Source organism: Conger conger, chromosome 17, assembly GCF_963514075.1.
Source record: "Conger conger chromosome 17, fConCon1.1, whole genome shotgun sequence".
NCBI lineage: Eukaryota > Metazoa > Chordata > Actinopteri > Anguilliformes > Congridae > Conger > Conger conger.
Window position 1 is genome coordinate 6,322,122 of NC_083776.1, and position 24,578 is coordinate 6,346,699.

Sequence of the window (24,578 nt, forward strand, 5' to 3'; positions counted from 1 at the left end):
GGTAAACAATTAATAGAGGAGACTAGCATACTCCACGTACCGCTCTAAGACTCCTGTTCTGACGAAGGCCAAAACGTTAACTCTACCGATAGATTAAAACTGATATTTTGAGGCGCAACATGAAGTGTGCGAGTCTCATTGTTTCAATTTCCACTCTTTTCGATTCTGCGCCTTGTGCCAATATGCGCGCGTCCCTTCTGAGAAACGATTAATAGAGAACATGCTATTCCAATAAAGATTTCAGTACTGAACACTGAGCTTTGATAGTGGTGCTGAGGGACAAAGCAATGTACCGGAGCTTCACAATAAGCACGACGAGTACAACAACAACATTGACCAGTAATGACAGCTTCTTTACTTGAGTTTTTATTTTTTTATTATTCAGTTGTTAACAGCGATGGATGTTTTGGACAGCCATTTGAGCGGACCTCATCGTACGGTTTACACAAACATTTTCAAAAACAATGATATAAAAACAGAGAAATTTAAAACCGTAAACGTCACACAATGAGAAGCAGGGCAGCTGTGCCCGTTTGTTTAAATGATTGGAAGAGAGCAACCAACACTTCTGAAAAACAATATTTACATTTGGATGCCAAGTATTTACATTAAGGCATTTTAGTTACACAAAAATGATCAACCTTACTCGTATGATTTAGTTTCACTAAGTGACACAATAAATAAACAAAACAAAAAAGACTTTACGGTCAAGAACCGAACTGTTTTAAAGAGCTAAGAATAGGCAACAGTTCAGTCCCGTTTAATAGCATACCACAAGTAAACCCCACGAGAAACTTCTCCAATCTCTGTCTTCCAAAGTACCTTTTAGCAGTTTAGTTGCATTTCAGAAAACCTCAGAAGGCACTTAGGATGAAATGTGTGTTCACAATGCATATTACAGACAATGCAAATACGCCTTTATACATTCAGCTGGCTTCATAAATCTGAAAATAAACAGTCGCATGCATATGTGTAAAAAGAGGTCTGTACAAATAATACATCCGTTTAAACTCGTATGATCCCACTCATCTACAATCCCTTTTTTGTATCCCTATACGGTTTTAAATAATTCATTACCTTACTAAAGTTCAGTAGCAAGAGATGTTTTTTCCCCTCTTGAGGTTATAAATACTTCAACATTTTACATCCAGTTTGAAATAAAAGCGTTCCGTTTTTGTTTTTTTCCGTGGAGGAAATCTCAAACCCAGTTCCTATAGCGATTATTCCAGTGCTCTAAAATGGACAGTTACATTTTCCATTTTACTTGGATAAAGGAAAATGGTGTCAAAAGTACAGTAAGAACACAAAACCGTTTTCATCTGGTAAAATGTTTGGGCAAATGGCCACACTCATTCTGAAAGTGCTCATGGCTGCACCAAGTTTAAGGGACAAGATTAGCCCCAATGTTACTCCAATAAGGGTTATATACGGCCGTAAATGGCTTACGAGCAAATCTGGAAGCAGTGTTGGAAATCGTACTTGGTTTACACGTGTACAGTATTTGTTGAAGCCTGAATTGTGTAGTGTTTTAGAAGCTACGAGACGTTAGTAAACACAGGCGTGTGCTTCAGTCCCAAAACACAACCATCAGCGTTTGACGTTGTACGTACGCGATTTCTTTAAATGTTCACACGCGTCGTTATTCTCAAAGCCGAATGTGTGAAACTGACGAGGAAAATAAAATGTTCAAGTAAATTCCGTGCTTTGTTCTTTGGTTTGATGCCTTAAAGCCAACAGGAGCCATTATTCCTTTAGCCATCTCTCAGTGTTACAGAAACACTCTCGTTGTAATGAACTGGTGCTTTGGTCAAAAATCAAAAAAATAATTTACAATTGAATACCTAAATATATTCTCCTATCAAGAAGACTTCACACTTTTGCATCCAAACTATTCAGCTATACACTTGGAAAAATAAGACTGAGATGGCAACTGATAAAAAAAAAAAGCCAAGGAGTGTGAATGGATGGCTTTAAATACATTTCCAATTTCCAAAACGGCAAAAAACTAAAAAATTGCACGGTTTATGCACTAAATCATTATAAATATAAAAAGTTCCAGTTCCCCACAGATGATTGATTATACATCATAAAAAACAAAAAAAAACAAAAACAAACTCGACATGTGTAGTGGCCAGAGTGCTGGGTTTTGGGCGGGGCAGGGGCGGGGGGTTTGTTTGGGGGCTAGTTCTGGTGCCTCTTCATGTGCAGCGCCAGGTGGTCGGAGCGGGAGAAGCTGCGGCTGCAGACGGCGCACTGGAAGGGCTTGGCGCCCGTGTGTTTGCGGAAGTGCCGGGTCAGCTCGTCCGAGCGCGCGAAACGCCAGTCGCACCCTTCCCACGTGCACTTGTACGGCTTCTCCCCTGAAACGCAGAACAGACCACGAGGCGTGAGCGAGAATGCGAGCCACGCATCAACATCACATTACCGTTATTTAGCTGATCCTGTTATACAAAGCAACTTACAGTTGATTAGACTAAGCAAGGGGCCAATCCCCCCCCCCCCCCCATCCCCCCTTAGCAATATGGGGTTAAAAGTGCCTTGCTCAAGGGCCCAACAGCTGAACTGAACTTATTGTGGCTACACCGGGACTTGAACCACCAAACTTCCAGGTCCCAGTGCAGCACCCTAGCACTGCTCCACAACTGCATGAACATCACTGCATTTGTTTTTTGTTTTTTTTACACAGTGTTACACTGCTCTATTCTCAGGATGAACAGAAGGAAAAAATAAAAACGTGCTGTGTCTCAGTCAGAGGTTGCCGGTTCGATTCTCAGCAGGGACACAGCCCCTGTACCCGTGAACTAAAGGCACTGACCCTGAACCACTTAGGGGAATTCCCTGCTGTACAAATGTATACTGTATATAAACACCGTAACCTGCCTGTTGCTTTGGAGACGAGCATCTGCTATACGCCTTAAATGTATAATCCATGTTTACAGCAAGGGGGCGCTGTTTTTGAACCCGGAGGTGAGATGTAATCTAAATTGCTGAAAATATTCCAGCCACTGTGGTTAGGCAAATTCTATTTACAGTCACCAGTGGAGAAATGCAAAGAATTTTCAACCGAAATGATCCATGCCCAATGTCACCAGCTGAAGAACATATTTTACTTTCCTTATTTGAACTTCGGAATGATTAAACCTGCGTTTCTCAGCAGTCTACTTACGACAGGGGTCCGCCGGACACCTGGATGAGAACGGGTCTAAACGCCTGATCTGAATCATGAGTTGTTTCTGGAGAAGTGACTGCATGTCAGACGCCTTGGCACGCCGGGGTGTTTGTTTCCCTTTCCTAATTGGCCGGATCTCCGACTTTACACATAAGCACTAGTGTGTCATTCTCTGACTGCGCTGGCGTGTTGATCCAGTGCTCTGAAAAGTGACATGTCGATGCTGGTTATTGTAACGTGAGACCGGGCTGGGTGTGGTTTCGACGGAGCGGAGCGGTTTGGCTTTCCCAAGGTGCAACAGATAAGGGTTTAACGCCAGCCCTACAAGGGAAACAGAAGTATGAAATCTGTCCTGGAGTCGTGCCCAAATGTGTCATGCCCACACTAAATCTGCAGTGATTCTGTTCCCGCAGAGTTTGGTAATGAGCAATCTCGGGGCCCGTCTTTAAAAATAGACACCAAGCGCAGCGCTGACGGATGAAGCTACCGCAGAAAGCCGGCCCCATCAATGGGTGAGTGAAAACGCTGGAAAAGTAAATGATACAATTATAATAGGAAACCCAGGCCTACGGCCTCCACAAGAAACACAAACAGTCCTTAACTCGGTGAAAAAGTGCTTACGCTCAAACCCGGGAGTCTGCTAATGGACACAAAACCACGGTTCTGCGGTCTATCTTTTTACATCTCGGATGCGGCCCCGCGGCTGATTAAGAACATTCATAGAGGGGGGAAAAAATAAAATAAAATAAATAAAAACACTGCCTTCGTCATCACCGCCGTTTAAAAAGTCCTGAACGGAAACAAAAACTTTTCTAAAACTGGTAAACTAATTTCTGAATCGGGGACCCTTGGAAAGCAACGACACGGCAACGCACACAAACGTGGAGCTGTCGGTCTCGTGTGACCACGTGCGGAGCGGGCTGAATTACGCCCGAGAGAGAGTCTCTGTGTGTGACGAGAGCGTCTCTCTGTGTGACGAGAGTCTCTCTGTGTGACGAGAGCGTCTCTGTGTGACGAGAGCGTCTCTGTGTGACGAGAGAGTCTCTCTGTGTGACGAGAGAGTCTCTCTGTGTGACGAGAGAGTCTCTCTGTGTGACGAGAGTCTCTGTGTGTGACGAGAGCGTCTCTCTGTGTGACGAGAGCGTCTCTCTGTGTGACGAGAGCGTCTCTCTGTGTGACGAGAGTCTCTCTGTGTGACGAGAGCGTCTCTCTGTGTGACGAGAGAGTCTCTCTGTGTGACGAGAGCGTCTCTCTGTCTGACGAGAGCGTCTCTGTGTGACGAGAGCGTCTCTGTGTGACGAGAGAGTCTCTGTGTGTGACGAGAGCGTCTCTGTGTGTGACGAGAGTCTCTGTGTGTGACGAGAGTCTCTGTGTGTGACGAGAGCGTCTCTCTGTGTGACGAGAGCGTCTCTCTGTGTGACGAGAGTCTCTCTGTGTGACGAGAGCGTCTCTCTGTGTGACGAGAGCGTCTCTCTGTGTGACGAGAGAGTCTCTCTGTGTGACGAGAGCGTCTCTCTGTCTGACGAGAGCGTCTCTGTGTGACGAGAGCGTCTCTGTGTGACGAGAGAGTCTCTGTGTGTGACGAGAGCGTCTCTGTGTGACGAGAGCGTCTCTCTGTGTGACGAGAGCGTCTCTGTGTGACGAGAGCGTCTCTCTGTGTGACGAGAGAGTCTCTGTCTGACGAGCCCCGTGGGGGGGGTCGTGCCTCCAGGACGCGGGTTCGAGGGGGACGGTGAGCGCATTAGCGTGTTTGGACTGCCGCAGGGCGGGCAGACAGACCGGGCCAGGAGGGGGGGGGGGGGGGTTTTCAGCACAGGAGACTGACAAGTTAGTCTTTATCACAGGTGATTATCTGGCTATTGTAAAGACCTTTTCAGCTCAGCCCCCCCTCCTCCCCCCCCCCCCCCCCCCTCTTTAAATATTTCAGATAATAGGTGCTGATAGAAGCACAGCAGGACCTCCCAGTGCGCCCGTCACGAATGAGACAGAATCAAACGCCGTACGCCGACGGCAGAGAGAGCCAGACTGAGATAGGGTGCGGAGTAGAGTCCTCCTAGATCCCTCTTCTATACCCTTAAAATAAATATATTCTTTTATATATATTCTGCACTTACTATGACGACCGTTTTTGTTTTTATGACTGTGCTGCATGCAGGTTTTGCCATTTATGAATTTGATGCTTTTGACTTGTGGAGGAACTTGTAGGTGGCTTTGGATTAAAATCGTCTGCTAACTGACTCAAATGTAAATGAAAGGGACAGAGCAGAGAAGAGATTAACAGGAGAGGACGAGTTTTTAGCCAAGACGAGGTTAACTACAGCGGTTCTTACACCCGAAACCTGGCACTGAATTCTGCTGCACTGACAACACAACTGGTCTGGACCTGTTGTGACTTATGACAGCGACAAGGGTTTAAATCCGTAACCTCAATTTAAGACTCGCGCAGAACCGGTTTTCAGTCTTCCGGTAACGCACGCATGCGTGGCAACATTGCAACAAATCCGCCGAGTTATTAAAAACTCCTTACTGCTCCGAATATGCAAATGCACAAACCAAAAAAACAAATGCAAAAAAAAAAAGAAAAAGAAAACCAAGGGATGTCATTACGACAGTATATCTAATTCTGTTTCTGTAGAAAAGCTCGAGGAGTCCCAAGGAAACAAACATCCCTTTACCATTTTCTCCTTCGGAAATGTGCAATAACAGATGCTGAAGAAGTGGGGAATGTGAGTGGACAGAGCCGGGCGCTCCGCGTCTGGGTTTTCCACCTGTTCTTCCCATGGAATCTCGCGTTGGGAAGCGCCGCGCGGGATAGTTTTCAGGGACCGCGGCGAACGAATGCCTGCGCATGCCAAGAGCACGCGTCTGCCTAGCAACACGGCCGGGAGGACCCAAAATAAGGCTGGCCCTCCAACAGCCCTTCAAAAAAAAAACTTTAATTAAAACGCTTACCCGTGTGAGTCCTTAAGTGCGCTTTCAAATGCGACGACTTCGTGTACACTTTCTTGCATCCTAGAGGGAAAGAAAAAAGAAAAGAAAAACATATATTTAAAAAAACCGTAATGTTTGGCACATTCCCACTTAAGAATGTTTGTTCGTAACCATCAGAGCCCAGAAGGAGAGGAGTCTCTCCTTCTGAAACTGAAAGCACTTTGATGTTATTAATGCAGTCATATCCCCATATCCCATGGAGCACCATTTTCATGCTTTAAAATGCAGAGTGCATTATTGCAGCCTTTAAACTACTCTGTGTAAATGGACTATTAATGCCCGTGCCATATCTTTTTTTTATTTGCTTAATCTTTTTGACGCGATGGGATTCGATGGTAATTTCAAAGCCATTTCCTTTCATTTATTTAGCGCTGGTAAAAGGCCTTGGCAATCCCTAAATAATTCAACGTCAGACTTGTTCGGGCAGACCCAGGAAGACTGGCACACTTACTCCACGGGGTGAAGTGACAAACAGAGAGAGAAAGTTCAATCCTGTTACTGGAAGGTAAACCTCTGTCTGTGTGCTCATTTTGGACACGCAGAAGTGCAGGTGTGTCTATCTGGGAAATCAGCGTGTCTCTTTACCTGGGAAATCACTGTGTGTGTGTGTGTGTGTGTCTGTGTGCGCGCACACGTGCGTGTCTATCTGGCAAAGCATTGTGTGTGCGCATCTTTAACTGGAAAATCAGTGTGTGTGTCTCTTTACCTGGGAAATTCCAGTGTGTATGTGTGTGCGCGCATGTGTGTCTTTACCTGGGAAATCAATGTGTGTGTGTGTGTGTGTCTTTACCTGGGAAATCAATGTGTGTGTGTGTGTGTGTCTTTACCTGGGAAATCAATGTGTGTGTGTGTGTGTGTGTGTGTGTCTTTACCTGGGAAGTCACAGTGGTGTATCCGCCTCTTCTCCAGGTCGGGGTTGGTGCGGCGGTTGTAGCGCATGGGCATGGAGGGGGGCTGGGGCACGGGCAGGGCCGCAGGAAGGCTGGGGGGGTGCGCCACGCCCATCTTGGAGGCGATGCTCGCTGCGTAAGACGGCGGAGGCGACAGGTTCTGGAGCAGCTCCTTCTGCCGGTCCGGGCTGCCGGGCTCCGAGCTGGGGGGCGAGGGGGGGAGGTAGGCGGCCTTCTGCTGGGGGGGCGGGTGGGAGAACTGGGGGTAGCCCCCGCCGCCCCCTCCCCCGCCGCCGCCGTCGCGCATGGAGCAGAAGGGCTTCCCCGCGGCCGGCTGGGGCGCCAGGCCGTGCCGCAGCTCGCCGAACGGGCCCATGGAGAGGCCCCCGGGAGTGTCCGGGCCCCCGGAGAGCGGCCCCTCCAGCTCGGAGCTGAGCAGCTGGTACAGGGGCCCCTCCTGGCCGATGTCCAGGGACGGCATCTCCTGCTTGATGAAGATGCTGTTGATGTCGGCGGCGCTGGGCGCCGGGCTGAAGATGCTGGTGAACTCCGGGAGGGTGGGGTTGAGGCCGCCGCCCTGGCAGCTGGGGTGCAGGTAGGCCTGGGTGGGCTCGGTCTTCACCTGGGGCCGCTGGGGCCGGCACAGGCCCGTCCGCAGGTACGTGATGTCCGGCAGGAAGACGTTCATGTTGATGCTGTAGGGGGAGCCCTGCTCTTCGCCGAAGAACTGGTCCATCACGGACGAGCTGTCCCTCCGCACCTTCTTGGTTTCGGGAACGACGAAGGGCTGGGGCGTCAGGTACTTATCCATCTCCGACTTGGCCTGGGCAAAGAGCAGGTGGTCACGTCAGCAAACGCGAGCAGTGTGCTACACCCGATTGCCTCCTCAGCCTTCAGTCCCGTTTCGTGAGTTTGAAAATTTTAATGAAGTGTACAACATGTACAACAACATAAACAATGGTGGTTGATTTTTACATTTAGGCTTCGACAATCACGATTGTTAATTTAAAATAAGGTCAAACAATAAGTATAAGGTCCATAGCAGCCTAGGCCTCTGTGTTTTTAAAGCACAGTATACCTGGCAGCTTGAGGAGACGTCATTTATGGTAATATTTTTACAAATGTGAAATCATGTCTTCAGCATGGTTTCGTGAATATTCAGTCATTCAAGACGGGACGACAGCCAGTCAAACTGGAAGCAATATATTCAAATCTTGATATTACCCGGAGGCATACAACCAAAAGCCCACAAATAAATTCATATTCACATATTGCAAATAAGAATGCGACCTTGGCCAAATCAAAATTAAGTCAGGTTATTTTTAAAGACGTCAACATTTAGCAAAAACGTGCTGTCAACGGCCATGTTGGCATCCATACTTCAACGCTGGGGTATTCCTGCCATCCCACAAACGCAATTCATTCCTCTAAAAAAAGACATTGAAATTGCACGTTAGCTAGCAAAACACTTGATTGCGAATACTATCTGACGCTGTTCCAGATTATATTTATTTCGAAACGTCCTCGGTCTACGCGTGCCCGGGGTGTCAAACGATGAAACTGTAACACTAGACTCGACATTTTGATGCCTAAACTGTAATCATTCTGTAACCGCGCCGAAGCGTGTGGGCGGAGGGCGGCCGATATGCTACTAGCCTAGAACAGTCATCGGCAAAACATTTATCAAGTACCCTTCACTGAGCAAACGCTACATTCCCCCTTCTCCTGTAAACGACTGCTCTCGTTCCGGATCCTAAAACGGAACATGCTGACAAATGGAAAAATGTCCCGATTCGCTCGCCTTTCTCCAAATGATTGCCATCCACCCTTTTTTACGGGGCAGCCGCCGCATGCAGCTAAATTATACAAAATGTGACTTGTAAGAACAAAGGGATTATTTCAAGCGACAGGTAATCGATGGGCACAACGCGAGGCGTGGAAGCCCCATTCGGCGGAGCTAGCTGCCGCCAACCCGGAGCGCCGTGCGTAAGCTAGGAGAATCCATTTCTGAATTTAGATCTTCCAGCTGTTCACTGGACATGTATCTCTTTCACAAGTTTTCTGATTAAGGTCGGCGTTGCTGGGAAGTTTCAGCTCGGTCCAGAAGTAATGTGCGTGGGCGAGGGGGAGTCAGTTGTTGACGGAATGGTAGTCAAGTGACCAACTGCGAGCTGCTTTGCTTGTGCCAGCCAGACAGCCGAGTTTCAACCAACCAGCCATCCACCCACCCTACCACCCCGTCTCCCACCTCCAGCAGCACAATACCTTACGGGATACTACGCCCTTGCAAATCCCTGCTTTCAATTTTTATAATGTGCATATATACACGGCAAAAAGCATGCGTGCACGGCGTCTGATCGTGCCGCTCCACACCGCAAAAGGCGCACATAACACCTATGAAAATGCAGATTAAAGCCGGGGTTTCCTTCAAAACAACTCCGGGCGTATGATTTTATTTTTTTACCTGGGTGTAGTCGTTCGATACGGTACGTCCACAGATTGTGTTCTTCGTATCCACGGTGAACAGCACGGACCCCTCTCCTTGGAAACCACCAGTCAGCGCAGGTTTGAGATGCGAGTAAAACTGCTCCTCTTCCCCAGGAGCTAGTCCAGCACTCATCGTTAACATGGTGGCCATACACGCCGAATTCAAAAGTGTAGTAAGTCCCAAGCTTTATTTTCCTTAATAAAGCTATATATCAGTACGAGAGTACGGCGGAAAACGTGAGAAAACAAACGTAGAACCGAGCTGTTGACAAGGCTGTCCCTCTCCTCGTCTGGTGTCGGTTTAACTTTCTTGATTTTGAAGCGCTGGGGCGAATATATTACGCATCGGTCAGTTTTCTATGCTTCGTGAAGGGGCGGGGCCGAGGCTTCGAAATTGACAAAATGACACGCCTATATCTAGATGAACACTTGACATTCCCGAGAGTTCACAACGGCGATTAGAGGCGTCGCAATAATCCCGTCTTCAAGGGTGCTTTGGTAATTCTCGGAGGGAGGAGCCGCTCGTAGGTAATTTTGATACACACAGTAGCATGGTCGCTAAAAAAAAAGAAAATTATATAATGGATTTTTGCTTACTCATTTCTTTTCTTTTTTTTTTTTCTTTTTTTTACACACGTTCGCTTTTAGGCCTAACCTATATAAAACGCAAGCAGTTCCAAAAAAAAATTTGCAACTCAAATCGCGGCACGAGAGCACTGTATATAAACGAAACGGACTGTTCAGGAAGAAGTGCCGCATCGGTGTGGTGGGCAACTACCCGATACCGCGAAATTGTGGCGTAATAAAAGGAATATTTAATACGTATTATTAATTTTGAAGCCAAATAAGTTACAGTTTAGCGGTTAGGCTAATCCCAGCTCCCCCAGTGAGAAACAGGATGGCACCAAGAAGTGCCATGCCTTAAAGATAAAGGAATGTCTTACTATTTTAGAAGTGAATGTATGACGCGTAGATATGCGCCCGAAGGAAAGTTAATACACTTAGAACCGTTCTGAACCTTGTGCGTTAGTGTAGACATCCTGTTATCGTACACTAGGTAAAACTGGACACAGCATTGGCTGTGAACGCAGCCATATCCATAGGCCAGCTCTGTAAATAATAACGCAACACCACTGCAATGTTGAAAGCAATCAGCTTTGAGGGGATGGAGCAGGTGTCGTGAACTGAACAGTAAAACACGTTTCAAAACGCAGGAAGTGGATTTCCTGTTCGTTTTATTTCCCCCCCCACAAACTGAATGCAAAATGCATTTCTTGAAAACATTTTACACATCTCAATCTGACCACAGAATCAGGGCAATGCCATACAAAATGTAGTAAACATGACATAGGTAATACATTCTACACATCGGCTGTATAAAATAAATACAAAAACGTGTTGGTACAAATCCTCAGAATAAACGCAGCTATTGTACATTTCACACAAATCACATCACAGAACCACAACACTCCGTCACTGTTCCCTCGCTGTCATTTTTACTTCTGTTTCAGTTTTTTATACCAATCTGGGACTTCTTTATTTGTCTGAAAAAGAAGGAGACAAAGATTGTCATGAAACAACAATGACATTAAAGGTACAATTGATCATTTCGGATGTCTAACGGTCAAGAGAGGAATAGCGGCAAAAAGCACACTCAAACCACAACACTGTTCATCCCTTCCCCTTCTCTGTAAACGCCATTGGCTGTGGCAATTAGAACTAATTTTCAACCAATTATTGTACAGCTATATGATGTTTTGGTACAGAGTGCCGGCCCGTCAACTGCATATTTTGAAACCCGAATTTAAGGACTATAAACACACGCAGAGGGTGAGTCAACCTGTGAGTGAGCCTTTTTCAATCATGGGAATGGATTTACAATGGTCTTGTAACAATGTTTTAACACAAAAATCTTACCTATTGTGCCTTTTAAGGGAAGTTGTGTAAAGTATTTACAGTTTATCACCCACATACCCTAACAGTACGCACTGTGCCACGCTGAGAAAGAGGCCTAGAGCGTAATAAGACGACCGCACTGCCCTGATGACGTCAGGCTGGAAGTCCTGCATCTGAGCAGCTGAATGCCTGCTCCACACATGTCCACGCTTTCAGCTGTCAGAACTGCCCATATTTATATCATATTCAACCCAACAGAGCTTACATTCTCAGTCTCTTTCCTTCTTCCTCTCCTCCACCCTCGGTTTGGTTTGTGTTATTTATTGTGTGTGCTTTATTCAGACGGGTAGGATTAAACCTGGGGTTGGTTTAGATTAGATCCAGCTTCAGCTGCCCTACGGACTGCACCAGACTAGACCCGGGGCAAATGCGTAATTGTTTTGGATTCAAATACTTTTCTGAGCTCGATTGATCTTGCCTGGTGCATTTCAGCCATACAAAAAGAGGACCAGATCCAGGTTCCAATCTAGCAGACCAGTTCATTATCATCAAGAGGAGAGGTTTACTCATAAACACGGTGGGTTAGAGTAGGTTTCAGAGGAGATGTTTACTCATAAACACGGTGGATTAGAGTAGGTTTCAGAGGAGATGTTTACTCATAAACACGGTGGATTAGAGTAGGTTTCAGAGGAGATGTTTACTCAGAAACACGGTGGATTAGAGTAGGTTTCAGAGGAGATGTTTACTCAGAAACACGGGAGGAGAGGTTTACTCATAAACACGGTGGGTTAGAGTAGGTTTCAGAGGAGATGTTTACTCATAAACACGGTGGATTAGAGTAGGTTTCAGAGGAGATGTTTACTCAGAAACACGGTGGGTTAGAGTAGGTGTAAGAGGAGATGTTTACTCACAAACACGGTGGGTTAGAGTAGGTTTACATTTACATTACATTACATTATTGGCATTTGGCAGACGCTCTTATCCAGAGCGACATACAGTTGATTAGACTAAGCAGGAGACAGTCCTCCCCTGGAGCGATGCAGGGTTAAAGGCCTTGCTCAAGGGCCCAACGGCTGTGCGGATCTTATTGTGGCTACACCGGGATTAGAACCACCGACCTTGTGTGTGCCAGTCATTTACCTTAACCACTACGCTACAGGCCGCCCCGTTTAAGAGGAGATGTTTACTCACGAACACGGTGGGTTAGAGTAGGTTTAAGAGGAGATGTTTACTCACAAACACGGTGGGTTAGAGTAGGTGTAAGAGGAGATGTTCACTCACAAACACAGTGGGTTACAGTAGGTTTAAGAGGAGATGTTCACTCACAAACACAGTGGGTTACAGTAGGTTTAAGAGGAGATGTTCACTCACAAACACGGTGGGTTAGAGTAGGTGTAAGAGGAGATGTTTACTCACGAACACGGTGGGTTTGGGTTTGGGCCCCTGCTCCTCGGCCTCGGCCCACCGGACGCTCCCCTTCGGCGCGTAAACTGCCGTTCCGCTCGTAGCTTCCAGCCGCGGCGGGGCCAAGCTCTCGCCGTTCCGCCCGGAGTGCATGCTTATGAGAACCTGTTTCATAACAGACAGTTCCTGGAAAGCACAGACGACGGCCATTGGAGGTAAGACAGTACAGTATGGTATAGACAGACGGCAGAAGTACAGTACGCTATAGACAGACAGCAGACGGATACAATAGGTCTGATAGCCTGCCATACCCGCTCCAACACAGACTGCATCTATACATTCAGTCCAGCCTTTGTTTTTCCATCTACGTTATTGACATCTCATCTTAAAGGATATAGCTTATATAATATATAGATATATCAAACCGACAGCTTCCCTTCCCTCGAAACGTATTTGACACTATTAATGGGCCATGGGCGCTTAAGGAAAAATGCCATTTTATGAATTATTATTATTATTTTTTAAAGAGCACTTTGCATAGGCTGATGAAGACATTTACAGGTATATAACTACTCTGGTCATATCATTTTTTCCAGTACACAGGGAGCACATGTACTCCGTAAAAGTTTATATAACTGAACATTTTACTGTGTTCCAGGTTTAACCTGAAAGCTATGAAAATGAAACTCACTTTTTTCATGAAAACCAAGAAAATGGCGTTGGCTGTGGCAATTGGAACCCATTTTCAACCAATGAGCTTGAATTATTGTACCGTTGCACAATGTTTTGGTACAGAGTGTATTTTGAGACCAGAATTTAAGGACTATAAACACAGGCAGAGGGTGAGTCGACATGTCAGTGAGCCTTTTTCAATGTTAGGAAGGGATTTAGAATGGTCTTGTACCGATGTTTTAACGCAAAAAATCTTACCCATTGTACCTTTAAGCGATTCGGTGAAAAGCAGCCGTCTAGCGTGGCTAACACACTTTCGAGCTCACGTGTCACCGGGCCTGTCTGCGTACACGGTGTCTTTAAGTTCACTGCGCATCTAAAACCAACGGCTCACTTTCAGCAGTCATCGCTTTGAGCTTTCAGTAAGTCACGTGCTCTGAGACGGAGCAGCTTTTTTAAACAAACGGGTGGGAGTCACGGTCAACTGGTGGCCATATCCTCTCCCGGAGTTCAACACCTGTCACGAGAGTCATGAGCGTTTCTGTTGCTCATCACAATCCTCTGCGCTGTGGCCTACTTATCAGCCAAGAACAATTTGTGTTCATCATAATATACACAAATTAAGGACTTAAAAAAAATAAAATAATTACGCCTGAAGTTTTTAAAGGCACTTCTTGCGGAACAACTTTGGCTTCCGTACGCTGTATGAATCCTCAGAAGGCACTATTAAACATGAACCTTAAGAGTATTATTTGCCAGCGTGTACCTTCTTGAAATGGCAAAACGTACTGTAATATCCCACTTCCGCTGCCGTTTGACTGTTGGGAAAATCGCGGGCGTTTAATGGGGAACCCCAGACCAGGGCGGGGGGCAGGATGGCGGACGGAATTAGGAAGCCGAGAGGTGTTTTTGTCAGCGGTGTGTGGGCATCCTCCAGGCCGGTCTGTTGTACGTTCAGTCGCTGCCTCAGTGGTCTGAGTACGGGGTCATTTAATATTTCTATTTATCACCCTCGGCCATATGCGCTGGCATGTACAAAAGCTCAACTGCTGAGCAGCTGCCTGCGAGGATTGCGTGCTTTATGCCAGCATGCCACTGGAAGTTGTGAAGTCGGCAAAGACGATGCCAGAGGAAAGCGTCGAGAGAATGCCGGGATGAAAATAGCCCACTATATTATAAATGGGTTATCGGCTACAACTTCCATTCACATAAAGACTTCTGCCCTGTTTTTAAAAACTCGACAAGTGGCACACGGCGATCCGGGGTGGTCTGACAGAGACCCGAGAAGTAAAAAAAGAAAGAAAAAAAAAAAGTACTCCTCTACTTTACATAACTGTCAGCTGGCACCACGTCGTTTTAGTCTAAATGCTTCTTCACAAAATTAAGGGACAGTCAGGAATGCTAATGTTCAGAATGATGTGAACGGGAGACGTCCTAAGGCCTAGTTTATATGAATGTTTTTTTGAGAAGATCAGCAGTTGGTCGGTGCCTTCAAATAGCAGCACACAGATCTGGTAGCTGCTGTTTCGCGAGGTTAACGGGCATTTCAGGCATTCTCAGTGACTGGCTCAGAACAGGAACATGGAAATTCAAGCTGTTCTCCCCGGGGACATATCCATTTACCAACAAAAAAAAAAACCCCCCCACCAATTAAATAACATTTTCATTTATCATTTCATTATATGGAAACACATTATTATTTTTTAAATTACAAACCATATTTTTAGTTTTTAGATTTAGATAATGTTGGCTTTCTAGGCGGTGTGGAAACGTAGTTGATATTGAACTTTATCAGCGATCCTGACCCAGCTCTTTCTCCTCATATCACTCACCACTCACACTTTTTCAATTCTTATTATTTTTTACATTTCTTACATACATAGCACATCAAAAAGTTTCAACAACACATCTTTCATCTCCTCCCTAATAAACAGAGAATCACTATAATCAGTGTCTGAGAAATAATAATTTTTACAGTCAAGTCTGAACCTGCATTATGTATATGACGTACAGTAAAGCTAGAACATTACCGTAATGCCTTACAATAAGGATTCCCAACCTGTGTGAACTGGTTTTCACTCCAACCTCAAGAGCATTTCCTCAATCATAGGGAACGGTTCATTATTTTAAATTAGAAATGTTGAAGACTAAGGAGGGACGGTTGAGGGCACTTACTGCAGCATTCTATCAGAAACGGATACAGAACCACTATTTCATACCAACTTTCTGTCGGATAAGTTCTCAGACAATTTGGGATTCAATTACCTCTAATGCGCTAGGGCAAATGTCATCCCTTTCTAAAGACGAACATTTTGTATTGCCTTAACCTGATGCACGTGAAGCTACCTTTTCAGCATTGGGGTAAAATGTGGACAACTGGTCACTGAATATATGATATAAGAAAAACCTGTTGGTAACGAGCTGATTCTGCATTGTGTTAAAATCTGTTTCTGCATAAATTCGCTGAACCCCAAGCCCCTGGTCTTGATTACCTTAATAAACAGATTGTTTGCAATGAAAACCAGCCTTAAGCTGGAAAACTTCAGAGTTGGAAACCACTGCCACACACTCTCACCATAGCACATGGGGGGGGGGGAAAGTAGACACAAAAAAAAATACAACTTTAATCTCATTAACCAGAAAGCTCAACTTGACATGCAGGACTGAATCTTTTGTATTGTTATCATCGCCACCACAAAACAAAACCATGGAAACACCCAGACTCGAAGAACCAGTTTCTCTTGCGGAAAATGCATTTCTTTTGGAGTTTATATGAAAAATATAGTTTTACAATGCTGCCCATTCTTCCAGTCAGCATATTTGGGCAGTAGTTCAGACATATTGAAGCATTAATTTCTTGGGTAAACTCTCTTATTTAATTCCGGTGTTTGTGTTTTCACAAAGAAACATCAGAGTCGCAGGTTCTGCACCAAGCTCACTCACTGTGTTTTTTTTTTTTACTCTCTCTTTTCCATACGTGTGTAAGCCCCCTGACAGACCATCAGAAACAGCCGTACTGTACGTCAGAAAGGGGGATTAATAGCTCGCATAATTGGGTAACTTGTCCAAACAGGGGAAACGGCAGCGTGCACACGTGTGTTCGAGGAGCAGCCGAAAACGTGACGTCTGGACAATGCTAATGGGACCCCGCCACCCGGCTGCGTACAGACCGCTGTTGGGAAATCGCTCTTTGTGCAACTCGGAAAAATGTCCAAACGAAGGCGAGTTTAAGGACATTCACACACACGCACTCACTCAGCGCACCTCCCACAGTCAGTCAGTGACATTTTTTGAGTCCTCCGTGGATCACGCCTAGGAGAAATCTTTTGTTTGACTAAAGCTTCACCGTTTGACAAAATGAATACCTGTCAACCCTCGCCGTTGAGTCAAAAACTCAAACCTCACGGATGCTGAACACTGCACGGACAGATTACGGTTTCCTTTTATAAACATTTCATTTAAAGTACTGAAAAATCACGGCCAATTAATGGTCAATTAATCCTACATGAAAAAAATGAATGTTTATTAATTTCAGAAGGGCACTCATAAGTAACTGTCTGATGAAAGTATATGTTGCTAAGGTGTAGCTGTGCATAGCAACAAACAGTATGAACATGAGATATGGAAAAAAAAAGCTTGGAAAATGTCCAGTAAGTTCAGTTTTACAAGAACAGGTAGGCCCACAGGGCCAATCAGTGGGTTGTGGTGTAAAGTAAGAAAACACATTCCAAGCTTTTAACCGCATCATTATTTTCACTATGTCTGTACTGTGCATATGAACAGTTTCATTTTAATGTTCATTCAGAATGATATACTTAAATGTCAATTTTATTTGTCAAACAAAAACATATTATGAATAATGTTTTAAAGTATAATAAGGTAATAAGCATGGGGACAACCTCTGTAACTGTAAAGTTACTTCAGTTACAGTGCGTTTAGACCAAGCCCTAAAACTGCCTGAGCCAACTGAAAATGTGCACGAAAACTGAAACAATATTTTTAAAATCCCAGAATAGGATAATGGCAATGGATATAGTCAAATTAGGAACACACTGCCAACTAAAATGACTTCTTAAAACAAGAACGTGTGCAGTACTATAGGTCCTATTCAAATATACCCAATCAGTTATGATACATTCTAACATAATCAAAGACCCCACCCTTGCCCAAACTCAAAAATAAGTTGTCAGTGGTACATTTAATACAAATCAAAGATCAAATCCTGTTTTGGAGTCCAAAATCACGACGACTAATACTTGCATGCGTTTACATTTGCATTATTACTTGTACAGTCGCTGCCTAATTGTGCAGGCAATTATCTTTAATATGGGAGCATGAATACGCCTGGTCATGTCTTGGAGAGAACTGAACATCCTGTCTTACAGAATACATTTTGTTGGCAAATAAAAGTATCTAAAGATTGCGTCAAGTACATTAAATTTGGCTTAACGGTTGCTCGTAACTTGAAAAACCTGTATAGCAACTCTGAAGATGATCCGAGAGCAATGTCAGAATGGGACATTTCACATAGTCGAATCTCGGAAATTTCCGGAAGTTTCCTGCTTTTCAATATTTAAGCTGAATTGGACGTGTCTCGCAGATGCACGCACAGGATATTCCAAAACACAAATGCGTGAGTCTGTTTCTCTGAATGGACCGAACAACACCAAGCTGTATTAGACACGTCAGTTCTGTAATTGTGATAAATTGTAGTTATGAACGCCTCTTACTGCTTAATATACACAGTGGAGGAGATGACAGATGGTAGCACTCATAGACAGGAGTCATACAACCCACAGTTATCATACTGAATTAAACCTGAAAACCTGAGATATAAAGAAGAAAATGAAACATGAAATTAACAGAAAGATTTACAGGGACCTACTTCTTCGCTTCCATTTCCTCCTTTTCCATTCCTGGCTGAAAAAACTACCAAAGAATCTTACAATCAAACAAGGAAAAACACCCAGAAACGATGAAGTTACTGTAATGTGTGTGTGTGTGTGTGTGTGTGTGTATTGTATAGTATATGTATAGTACATATCTCCCATTCATTTTAGATTTAAGATTAATTAATCACCTTCTCTGTAGAATATCAATTAAAGTTGGCTTAAATATTGTTTATTATCATTGTATTATGTTTGTGAATACTTACACAATTAATATATTTGCTGTTTAGGTCCACAGATATCAAACTCAATAGAGAGACTAGAGCAGATGTTATGTCCTGAGTAAAGGCAGCAAGACAGGCTAGCTAGGGAGAGTCACAGCAGAATACACAGAATCGAAAATAAAGATACTTGACTTGACCGTTATTTTAAAGGGAATTTGGAAACACTTCCGATTGGCCAGCGCATGGTCACACCTTTATCACACCTTCAAATCCTTCCAAACAGGAAAGCCACCTGTCTGCACCAGGTGTTCCTGGGCCGCAAACGTGTCAAAGATGTCAAACGGAAGGCTTAAAAAGCAGGTACATTGTCACTCGGTGACAAGTCATTGCCGCAAGGCTAATGGGCAATTAAGCCATCCAACGGTACTACTGGATTTCTACGTTTCCAATAAAGAAACGCCAGGTTTAAAAATGTCCCACTGACACAGAACCCCACAGCACCTCCACCTGCACAAATCCAGGGTCACGAGTAGACTGGATTTTTTTATTTATTGACAGGCTCATTTCTGTCGTGCAGTGTTACGACCTCTGTTGTGAGCTTTTGTTTACAGTTGTGCATCTTTGCCTGGTGCACGACCACCACCACACAGCCTAGACAGGGTCGGAACATGGGGGCGGGGGGGAGGCTACCAACCTTCATACAACCACAATGTTAAATACTGCACTTACCCAGATTAACATGGATTATTTATTTATGTATTTATGTATTTATTTATTGAATTGATTGTTATATCATTGGCTTGTGGCAACTGAAATGTGTCCTCTGTATTTGACCCATACTGGTTACTTTGGAGCAGTGGGCAGCCACAGTGCAGCACCCGGCGACCAACTCCAGTTCTGAGGCCAGTGCCTTGGTCAAGAGCAACAGCAGGAGCACACCAAGGGGCAATTTAGAGTCTCCAATTAATCTAACCTCTGGATTATTTGGGTGGGTTGGTGGGGTAGAAAGGGGATTTGAAAACTCAAGTGCCTGTTTTGCTCAATGGCCCAACAGCTGTACAGATCGAACTGTGGCTACACCGGGGCTGTACCTTGTCATGTACCTTAGACACTAGGCTACAGGCTGCCCCAGTCATGTACCTTAGCCACTAGGCTACAGGCTGCCCCAGTCATGTACCTTAGCCACTAGGCTACAGGCTGCCCCAGTCATGTACCTTAGCCACTAGGCTACAGGCTGCCCCAGTCATGTACCTTAGCCACTAGGCTACAGGCTGCCCCAGTCATGTACCTTAGCCACTAGGCTACAGGCTGCCCCAGTCATGTACCTTAGCCACTAGGCTACAGGCTGCCCCAGTCATGTACCTTAGCCACTAGGCTACAGGCTGCCCCAGTCATGTACCTTAGCCACTAGGCTACAGGCTGCCCCAGTCATGTACCTTAGCCACTAGGCTACAGGCTGCCCCAGTCATGTACCTTAGCCACTAGGCTACAGGCTGCCCCAGTCATGTACCTTAGCCACTAGGCTACAGGCTGCCCCAGTCATGTACCTTAGCCACTAGGCTACAGGCTGCCCCAGTCATGTACCTTAGCCACTAGGCTACAGGCTGCCCCAGTCATGTACCTTAGCCACTAGGCTACAGGCTGCCCCAGTCATGTACCTTAGCCACTAGGCTACAGGCTGCCCCAGTCATGTACCTTAGCCACTAGGCTACAGGCTGCCCCAGTCATGTACCTTAGCCACTAGGCTACAGGCTGCCCCAGTCATGTACCTTAGCCACTAGGCTACAGGCTGCCCCAGTCATGTACCTTAGCCACTAGGCTACAGGCTGCCCCAGTCATGTACCTTAGCCACTAGGCTACAGGCTGCCCCAGTCATGTACCTTAGACCCTAGGCTACAGGCTGCCCCAGTCATGTACCTTAGACACTAGGCTACAGGCTGCCCCAGTCATGTACCTTAGCCACTAGGCTACAGGCTGCCCCAGTCATGTACCTTAGCCACTAGGCTACAGGCTGCCCCAGTCATGTACCTTAGACCCTAGGCTACAGGCTGCCCCAGTCATGTACCTTAGACACTAGGCTACAGGCTGCCCCAGTCATGTACCTTAGCCACTAGGCTACAGGCTGCCCCAGTCATGTACCTTAGACCCTAGGCTACAGGCTGCCCCAGTCATGTACCTTAGACACTAGGCTACAGGCTGCCCCAGTCATGTACCTTAGCCACTAGGCTACAGGCTGCCCCAGTCATGTACCTTAGCCACTAGGCTACAGGCTGCCCCAGTCATGTACCTTAGACCCTAGGCTACAGGCTGCCCCAGTCATGTACCTTAGACACTAGGCTACAGGCTGCCCCAGTCATGTACCTTAGCCACTAGGCTACAGGCTGCCCCAGTCATGTACCTTAGACCCTAGGCTACAGGCTGCCCCAGTCATGTACCTTAGCCACTAGGCTACAGGCTGCCCCAGTCATATACCTTAGCCACTAGACTACAGGCTGCCCCAGTCATGTACCTTAGCCACTAGGCTCCAGGCTGCCCCCTAGATGCAAGATGCCAATCCCGTGATCAGTGATAAATGCTGAGACATGCACAGCACTGTGGGGTGGTGAAGCAGAGTGTGAGAATTACCTCCCGGTGGTTGAGAAGTCTCTCGAGATCGGCGGTCATGTTGTTCTTCACCTGAAGCAGAGTTGTGTTCTCTCTTTTCAAACTCCTGCCAAAAAAAACAACAGGGGACACAGGCTCAGGCTCACTGTCCCGGGGGCCACAGGCTCACTCTCACTGCCCTGAGGGCCACAGGCTCACTCTCACTGCCCTGAGGGCCACAGGCTCACTCTCACTGCCCTGAGGGCCACAAGCGCACTCTCACTCCCCTGAGGGCCACAAGCTCACTCTCACTCCCCTGAGGGCCACAAGCTCACTCTCACTCCCCTGAGGGCCACAAGCTCACTCTCACTCCCCTGAGGGCCACAAGCTCACTCTCACTCCCCTGAGGGCCACAGGCTCACTCTCACTGCCCTGAGGGCCACAAGCTCACTCTCACTCCCCTGAGGGCCACAAGCTCACTCTCACTCCCCTGAGGGCCACAGGCTCACTCTCACTGCCCTGAGGGCCACAGGCTCACTCTCACTGCCCTGAGGGCCACAGGCTCACTCTCACTGCCCTGAGGGCCACAAGCTCACTCTCACTGCCCTGAGGGCCACAGACTCACTGTCACTGCCCTGAGGGCCACAAGCTCACTCTCACTCCCCTGAGGGCCACAAGCTCACTCTCACTCCCCTGAGGGCCACAGGCTCACTCTCACTGCCCTGAGGGCCACAGGCTCACTCTCACTCCCCTGAGGGCCACAGGCTCACTCTCACTGCCCTGAGGGCCACAGGCTCACTCTCACTGCCCTGAGGGCCACAGGCTCACTCTCACTGCCCCGAGGGCCACAGACTCACTCTCACTGCCCCGAGGGCCACAGACTCACTCACTGCCCTGAGGGCCACAGGCTCACTCTCACTCCCCCGAGGGCCACAGGCTCACTCTCACTCCCCCGAGGGCCACAGGCTCACTCTCACACTGGGACGCATCTAGGGGCCAGGATGTTGTCGCGCGCTGCGCGTTGCGTGTTAGCGCTGCGCGTTGCGTGTTAGCGCTGCATGTAAATGAAGCTGGCTGAGGTGAACAGACTCTGGTTGGCTGAGCGCGGTACAAAGCCGTGATGCAAGTCATTATCGCACCAGTTCCAGATGCAGCCCAAAGGCACTTCTGAATGCATCCCAGGTCCTGTCCCGTCATGAACTGTCCCAGTGGCCCCGACCCAAGAGCTCACAAGGTGATTCAAGGTTTCATTTTTCTGTGAAACTGGTTCCTACCCGGAGGATGACTTAGCAAGCAGTGCTGCAAGAGGAAACTTGTGGAGACACTTTGCATACTTGGGTCCAAGTATGGGAACACAGTTGTTAAGTGATTATTTATGGATCCTTAGGACAAGTGTGTGTGTGTGTGTGTGTGTGTATCTGTGTGTGTGTGTATATCTGTATGTGTCCGTGTGTGTGTAAGTACACATGTATGTGTGAGTACGTGTGTGTATGGGTATTACGGTATACACACGTTGCTTGTTGTAACATGCATCAGTCCAGGACCACCAAATTAAGGTTGTCTGAGACTCCTTTTTCCTGAATCACTGATACTAACATGCATCAGTGATGCCTTGGTCTGGCTTCTTCTTCTCTCTGCTTGTTAAAGAGGTAGCGGTGTTTGTGAGTGAGTGTACGCATGAATGTGTCAGTGTGTGTGAGAGTATGTGTTTCAGTGTGTGTGTGTGTGTGTGTGTGTTTCAGTGTGTGTGTGTACATGAGTGTGAGTGTGAGTGTGAGTGTGTGTGTGTGTGTGTGTGTGTGTGCGTGCGTGTGTCTGTGCGGGTGTCTGTGTGCGTGTGTGTCAGCGTGTGTGTGTGTCTGTGCATGTGTCTGTGTGTGTGTGAGTGTGTGTGTGTGTGTGCGTGTGTGAGTGTGAGTGTGTGTCTGTGCGTGTGTCTGTGCGTGTGTCTGTGCGTGTGTCTGTGCGCGTGTGCGTCTGTCTGTGCGCGTGTGCGTCTTGTCTGTGCGTGTGTCTGCGTGTGCGTGTCTCAGTACCTGACATCCTCCTCCAGCTGGCTGACGTGCTGCTTGAGGGCGGAGATCTGGCCGTCCCTCTGCTGAACGCTGTCGATCAGGTAGCTGTACGGCTGCTGGGCCTGCTGCAGGAGCTGATTGGCTGCTTCCAGCTGGAAAACAAAATGGAGGAGTGTGATTAGCGGACAGTTTACCGCTCAGAGGCCCGTCGCGAGCGAGACTTCCTGGGCCAAACACCACAACACAGTCTGCCGCCAACAGCACCACGAGATCTGAAACGTGGCACAAACTGCTCCAGAAATAACATTAATATCAAAATATGGTTTACTCCTCCCATATTTGGGGTTGTGAAACATAGTCCATAGTCACCCTGATCAGCCTCATCAGGAGGTCCCACCAAGTCCCACTTTGACATCTCGGCTTCACTTCACTGGCTCACACCCGTTATTTCACGGGTTCATACCCGCTTTTCTTTTACATTGCATGGTATTTAGCTTACTCGTTTATCGACAGACAACAATATAAAAAAAAAAACAGGCGTGCGGATCTTATTGTTGCTACATAGGGGGTTGAACCACCAACCTTACAGGTCCTAGTCATGTACCATGTACCTACAGGCTGCCGAAAACGCATACAGAAATGCATACGTTTCTCAAACGCGTACAGCCGTTCTGTGAATTATACCTATACTATACGATAAAGGAGACAGAGTCGGTCCCTTTGACATGTCTATGTTTGATTCTCCCTCCCTTTTAACTCGCGTGTTGTAATTTGTTGTACGTTTCTGTCTGTGACTCGGTGTCTGTGTATTTGACTGGCTGCTGGCTGTCTTGGCCAGGTCGCTGTTGAAAAAGAGATTTTTAATCTCAACCAGCCTTTCCTGGTTAAATAAAGGAGAAATACGAATGAATAAAATACCGCCAGGCGTCCCCACCGCATACCAGAGGCTGGCTAACGGTCCCCTCGTAGGGAGGAGAGGGGGGGGGGGGGTTACATTTCAGACAGGCAGCTGCCGGTACCCAGCGGACACACGAGCGAGATGACGTGGCTGTGTGTCAGAGCTGCGGACGGGCAGAAAGGGCCTCGGTGTGACAGGACCAGCTGGCATAGCCTCAGCCTGAGAGGCCTAAGGCCTGGGAGGCCTCAGGCCTGGGTACAGAGTTTAACACGCAGGCACTCCCCGAAAACACACAGCCGCTGCGCACATTCAGACAGACCGATGGACGGATCATTTCATTTACATAGTGCTTTGAGTGTCCAGAAAAGCACTTAGTGATGAGGGGGAAACTCACCTCAACCACCGCCAATGTGCAGCACCCACCTGGGTGATGCAACAGCGGCCATTTTGTGCCAGAGCG

The 24,578-nt window shown here is 46.8% G+C and overlaps 2 protein-coding genes across 3 annotated transcripts in view; both read right to left on the reverse strand.

Moving 5' to 3' along the window:
* Nucleotides 1-364: 364 nt before the first annotated feature.
* klf5b (Kruppel like factor 5b) lies at nucleotides 365-9,881 on the reverse strand. Its single transcript, XM_061226777.1, has 4 exons — nucleotides 9,515-9,881; nucleotides 7,033-7,873; nucleotides 6,122-6,181; nucleotides 365-2,360 (listed from the first exon to the last, which is right to left on the reverse strand). The coding sequence occupies exons 1-4, from the start codon at nucleotides 9,686-9,688 to the stop codon at nucleotides 2,182-2,184; spliced, it is 1,254 nt and encodes a 417-aa protein (XP_061082761.1). The 5' UTR covers nucleotides 9,689-9,881; the 3' UTR covers nucleotides 365-2,181.
* An 874-nt stretch (nucleotides 9,882-10,755) lies between these two features.
* The window catches only part of pibf1 (progesterone immunomodulatory binding factor 1), a 33,158-nt gene continuing 19,335 nt past the window's right edge, over nucleotides 10,756-24,578 (reverse strand). For both annotated transcript variants that reach the window (XM_061227231.1, XM_061227232.1), the window contains 4 exons: nucleotides 23,242-23,372; nucleotides 21,248-21,332; nucleotides 12,850-13,023; nucleotides 10,756-11,081 (listed from right to left, as the gene is read on the reverse strand). In XM_061227231.1, coding sequence (XP_061083215.1) covers nucleotides 11,034-11,081; nucleotides 12,850-13,023; nucleotides 21,248-21,332; nucleotides 23,242-23,372 — 438 coding nt within the window. In that variant the 3' untranslated portion in view covers nucleotides 10,756-11,033. The remainder of the gene's footprint in view (nucleotides 11,082-12,849; nucleotides 13,024-21,247; nucleotides 21,333-23,241; nucleotides 23,373-24,578) is intronic.

Excerpts from the sequence above, each read along its gene's own strand:
- klf5b (XM_061226777.1), bottom strand. The coding sequence starts at position 9,688 with ATGGCCACCATGTTAACGATGAGTGCTGGACTAGCTCCTGGGGAAGAG. Across the intron at positions 7,874-9,514 it reads TATCGAACGACTACACCCAG|GCCAAGTCGGAGATGGATAA; the intron begins GTAAAAAAATAA and ends CTCTTTGCCCAG. Across the intron at positions 2,361-6,121 it reads GCACTTAAGGACTCACACGG|GGGAGAAGCCGTACAAGTGC; the intron begins GTAAGCGTTTTA and ends TCTGCGTTTCAG.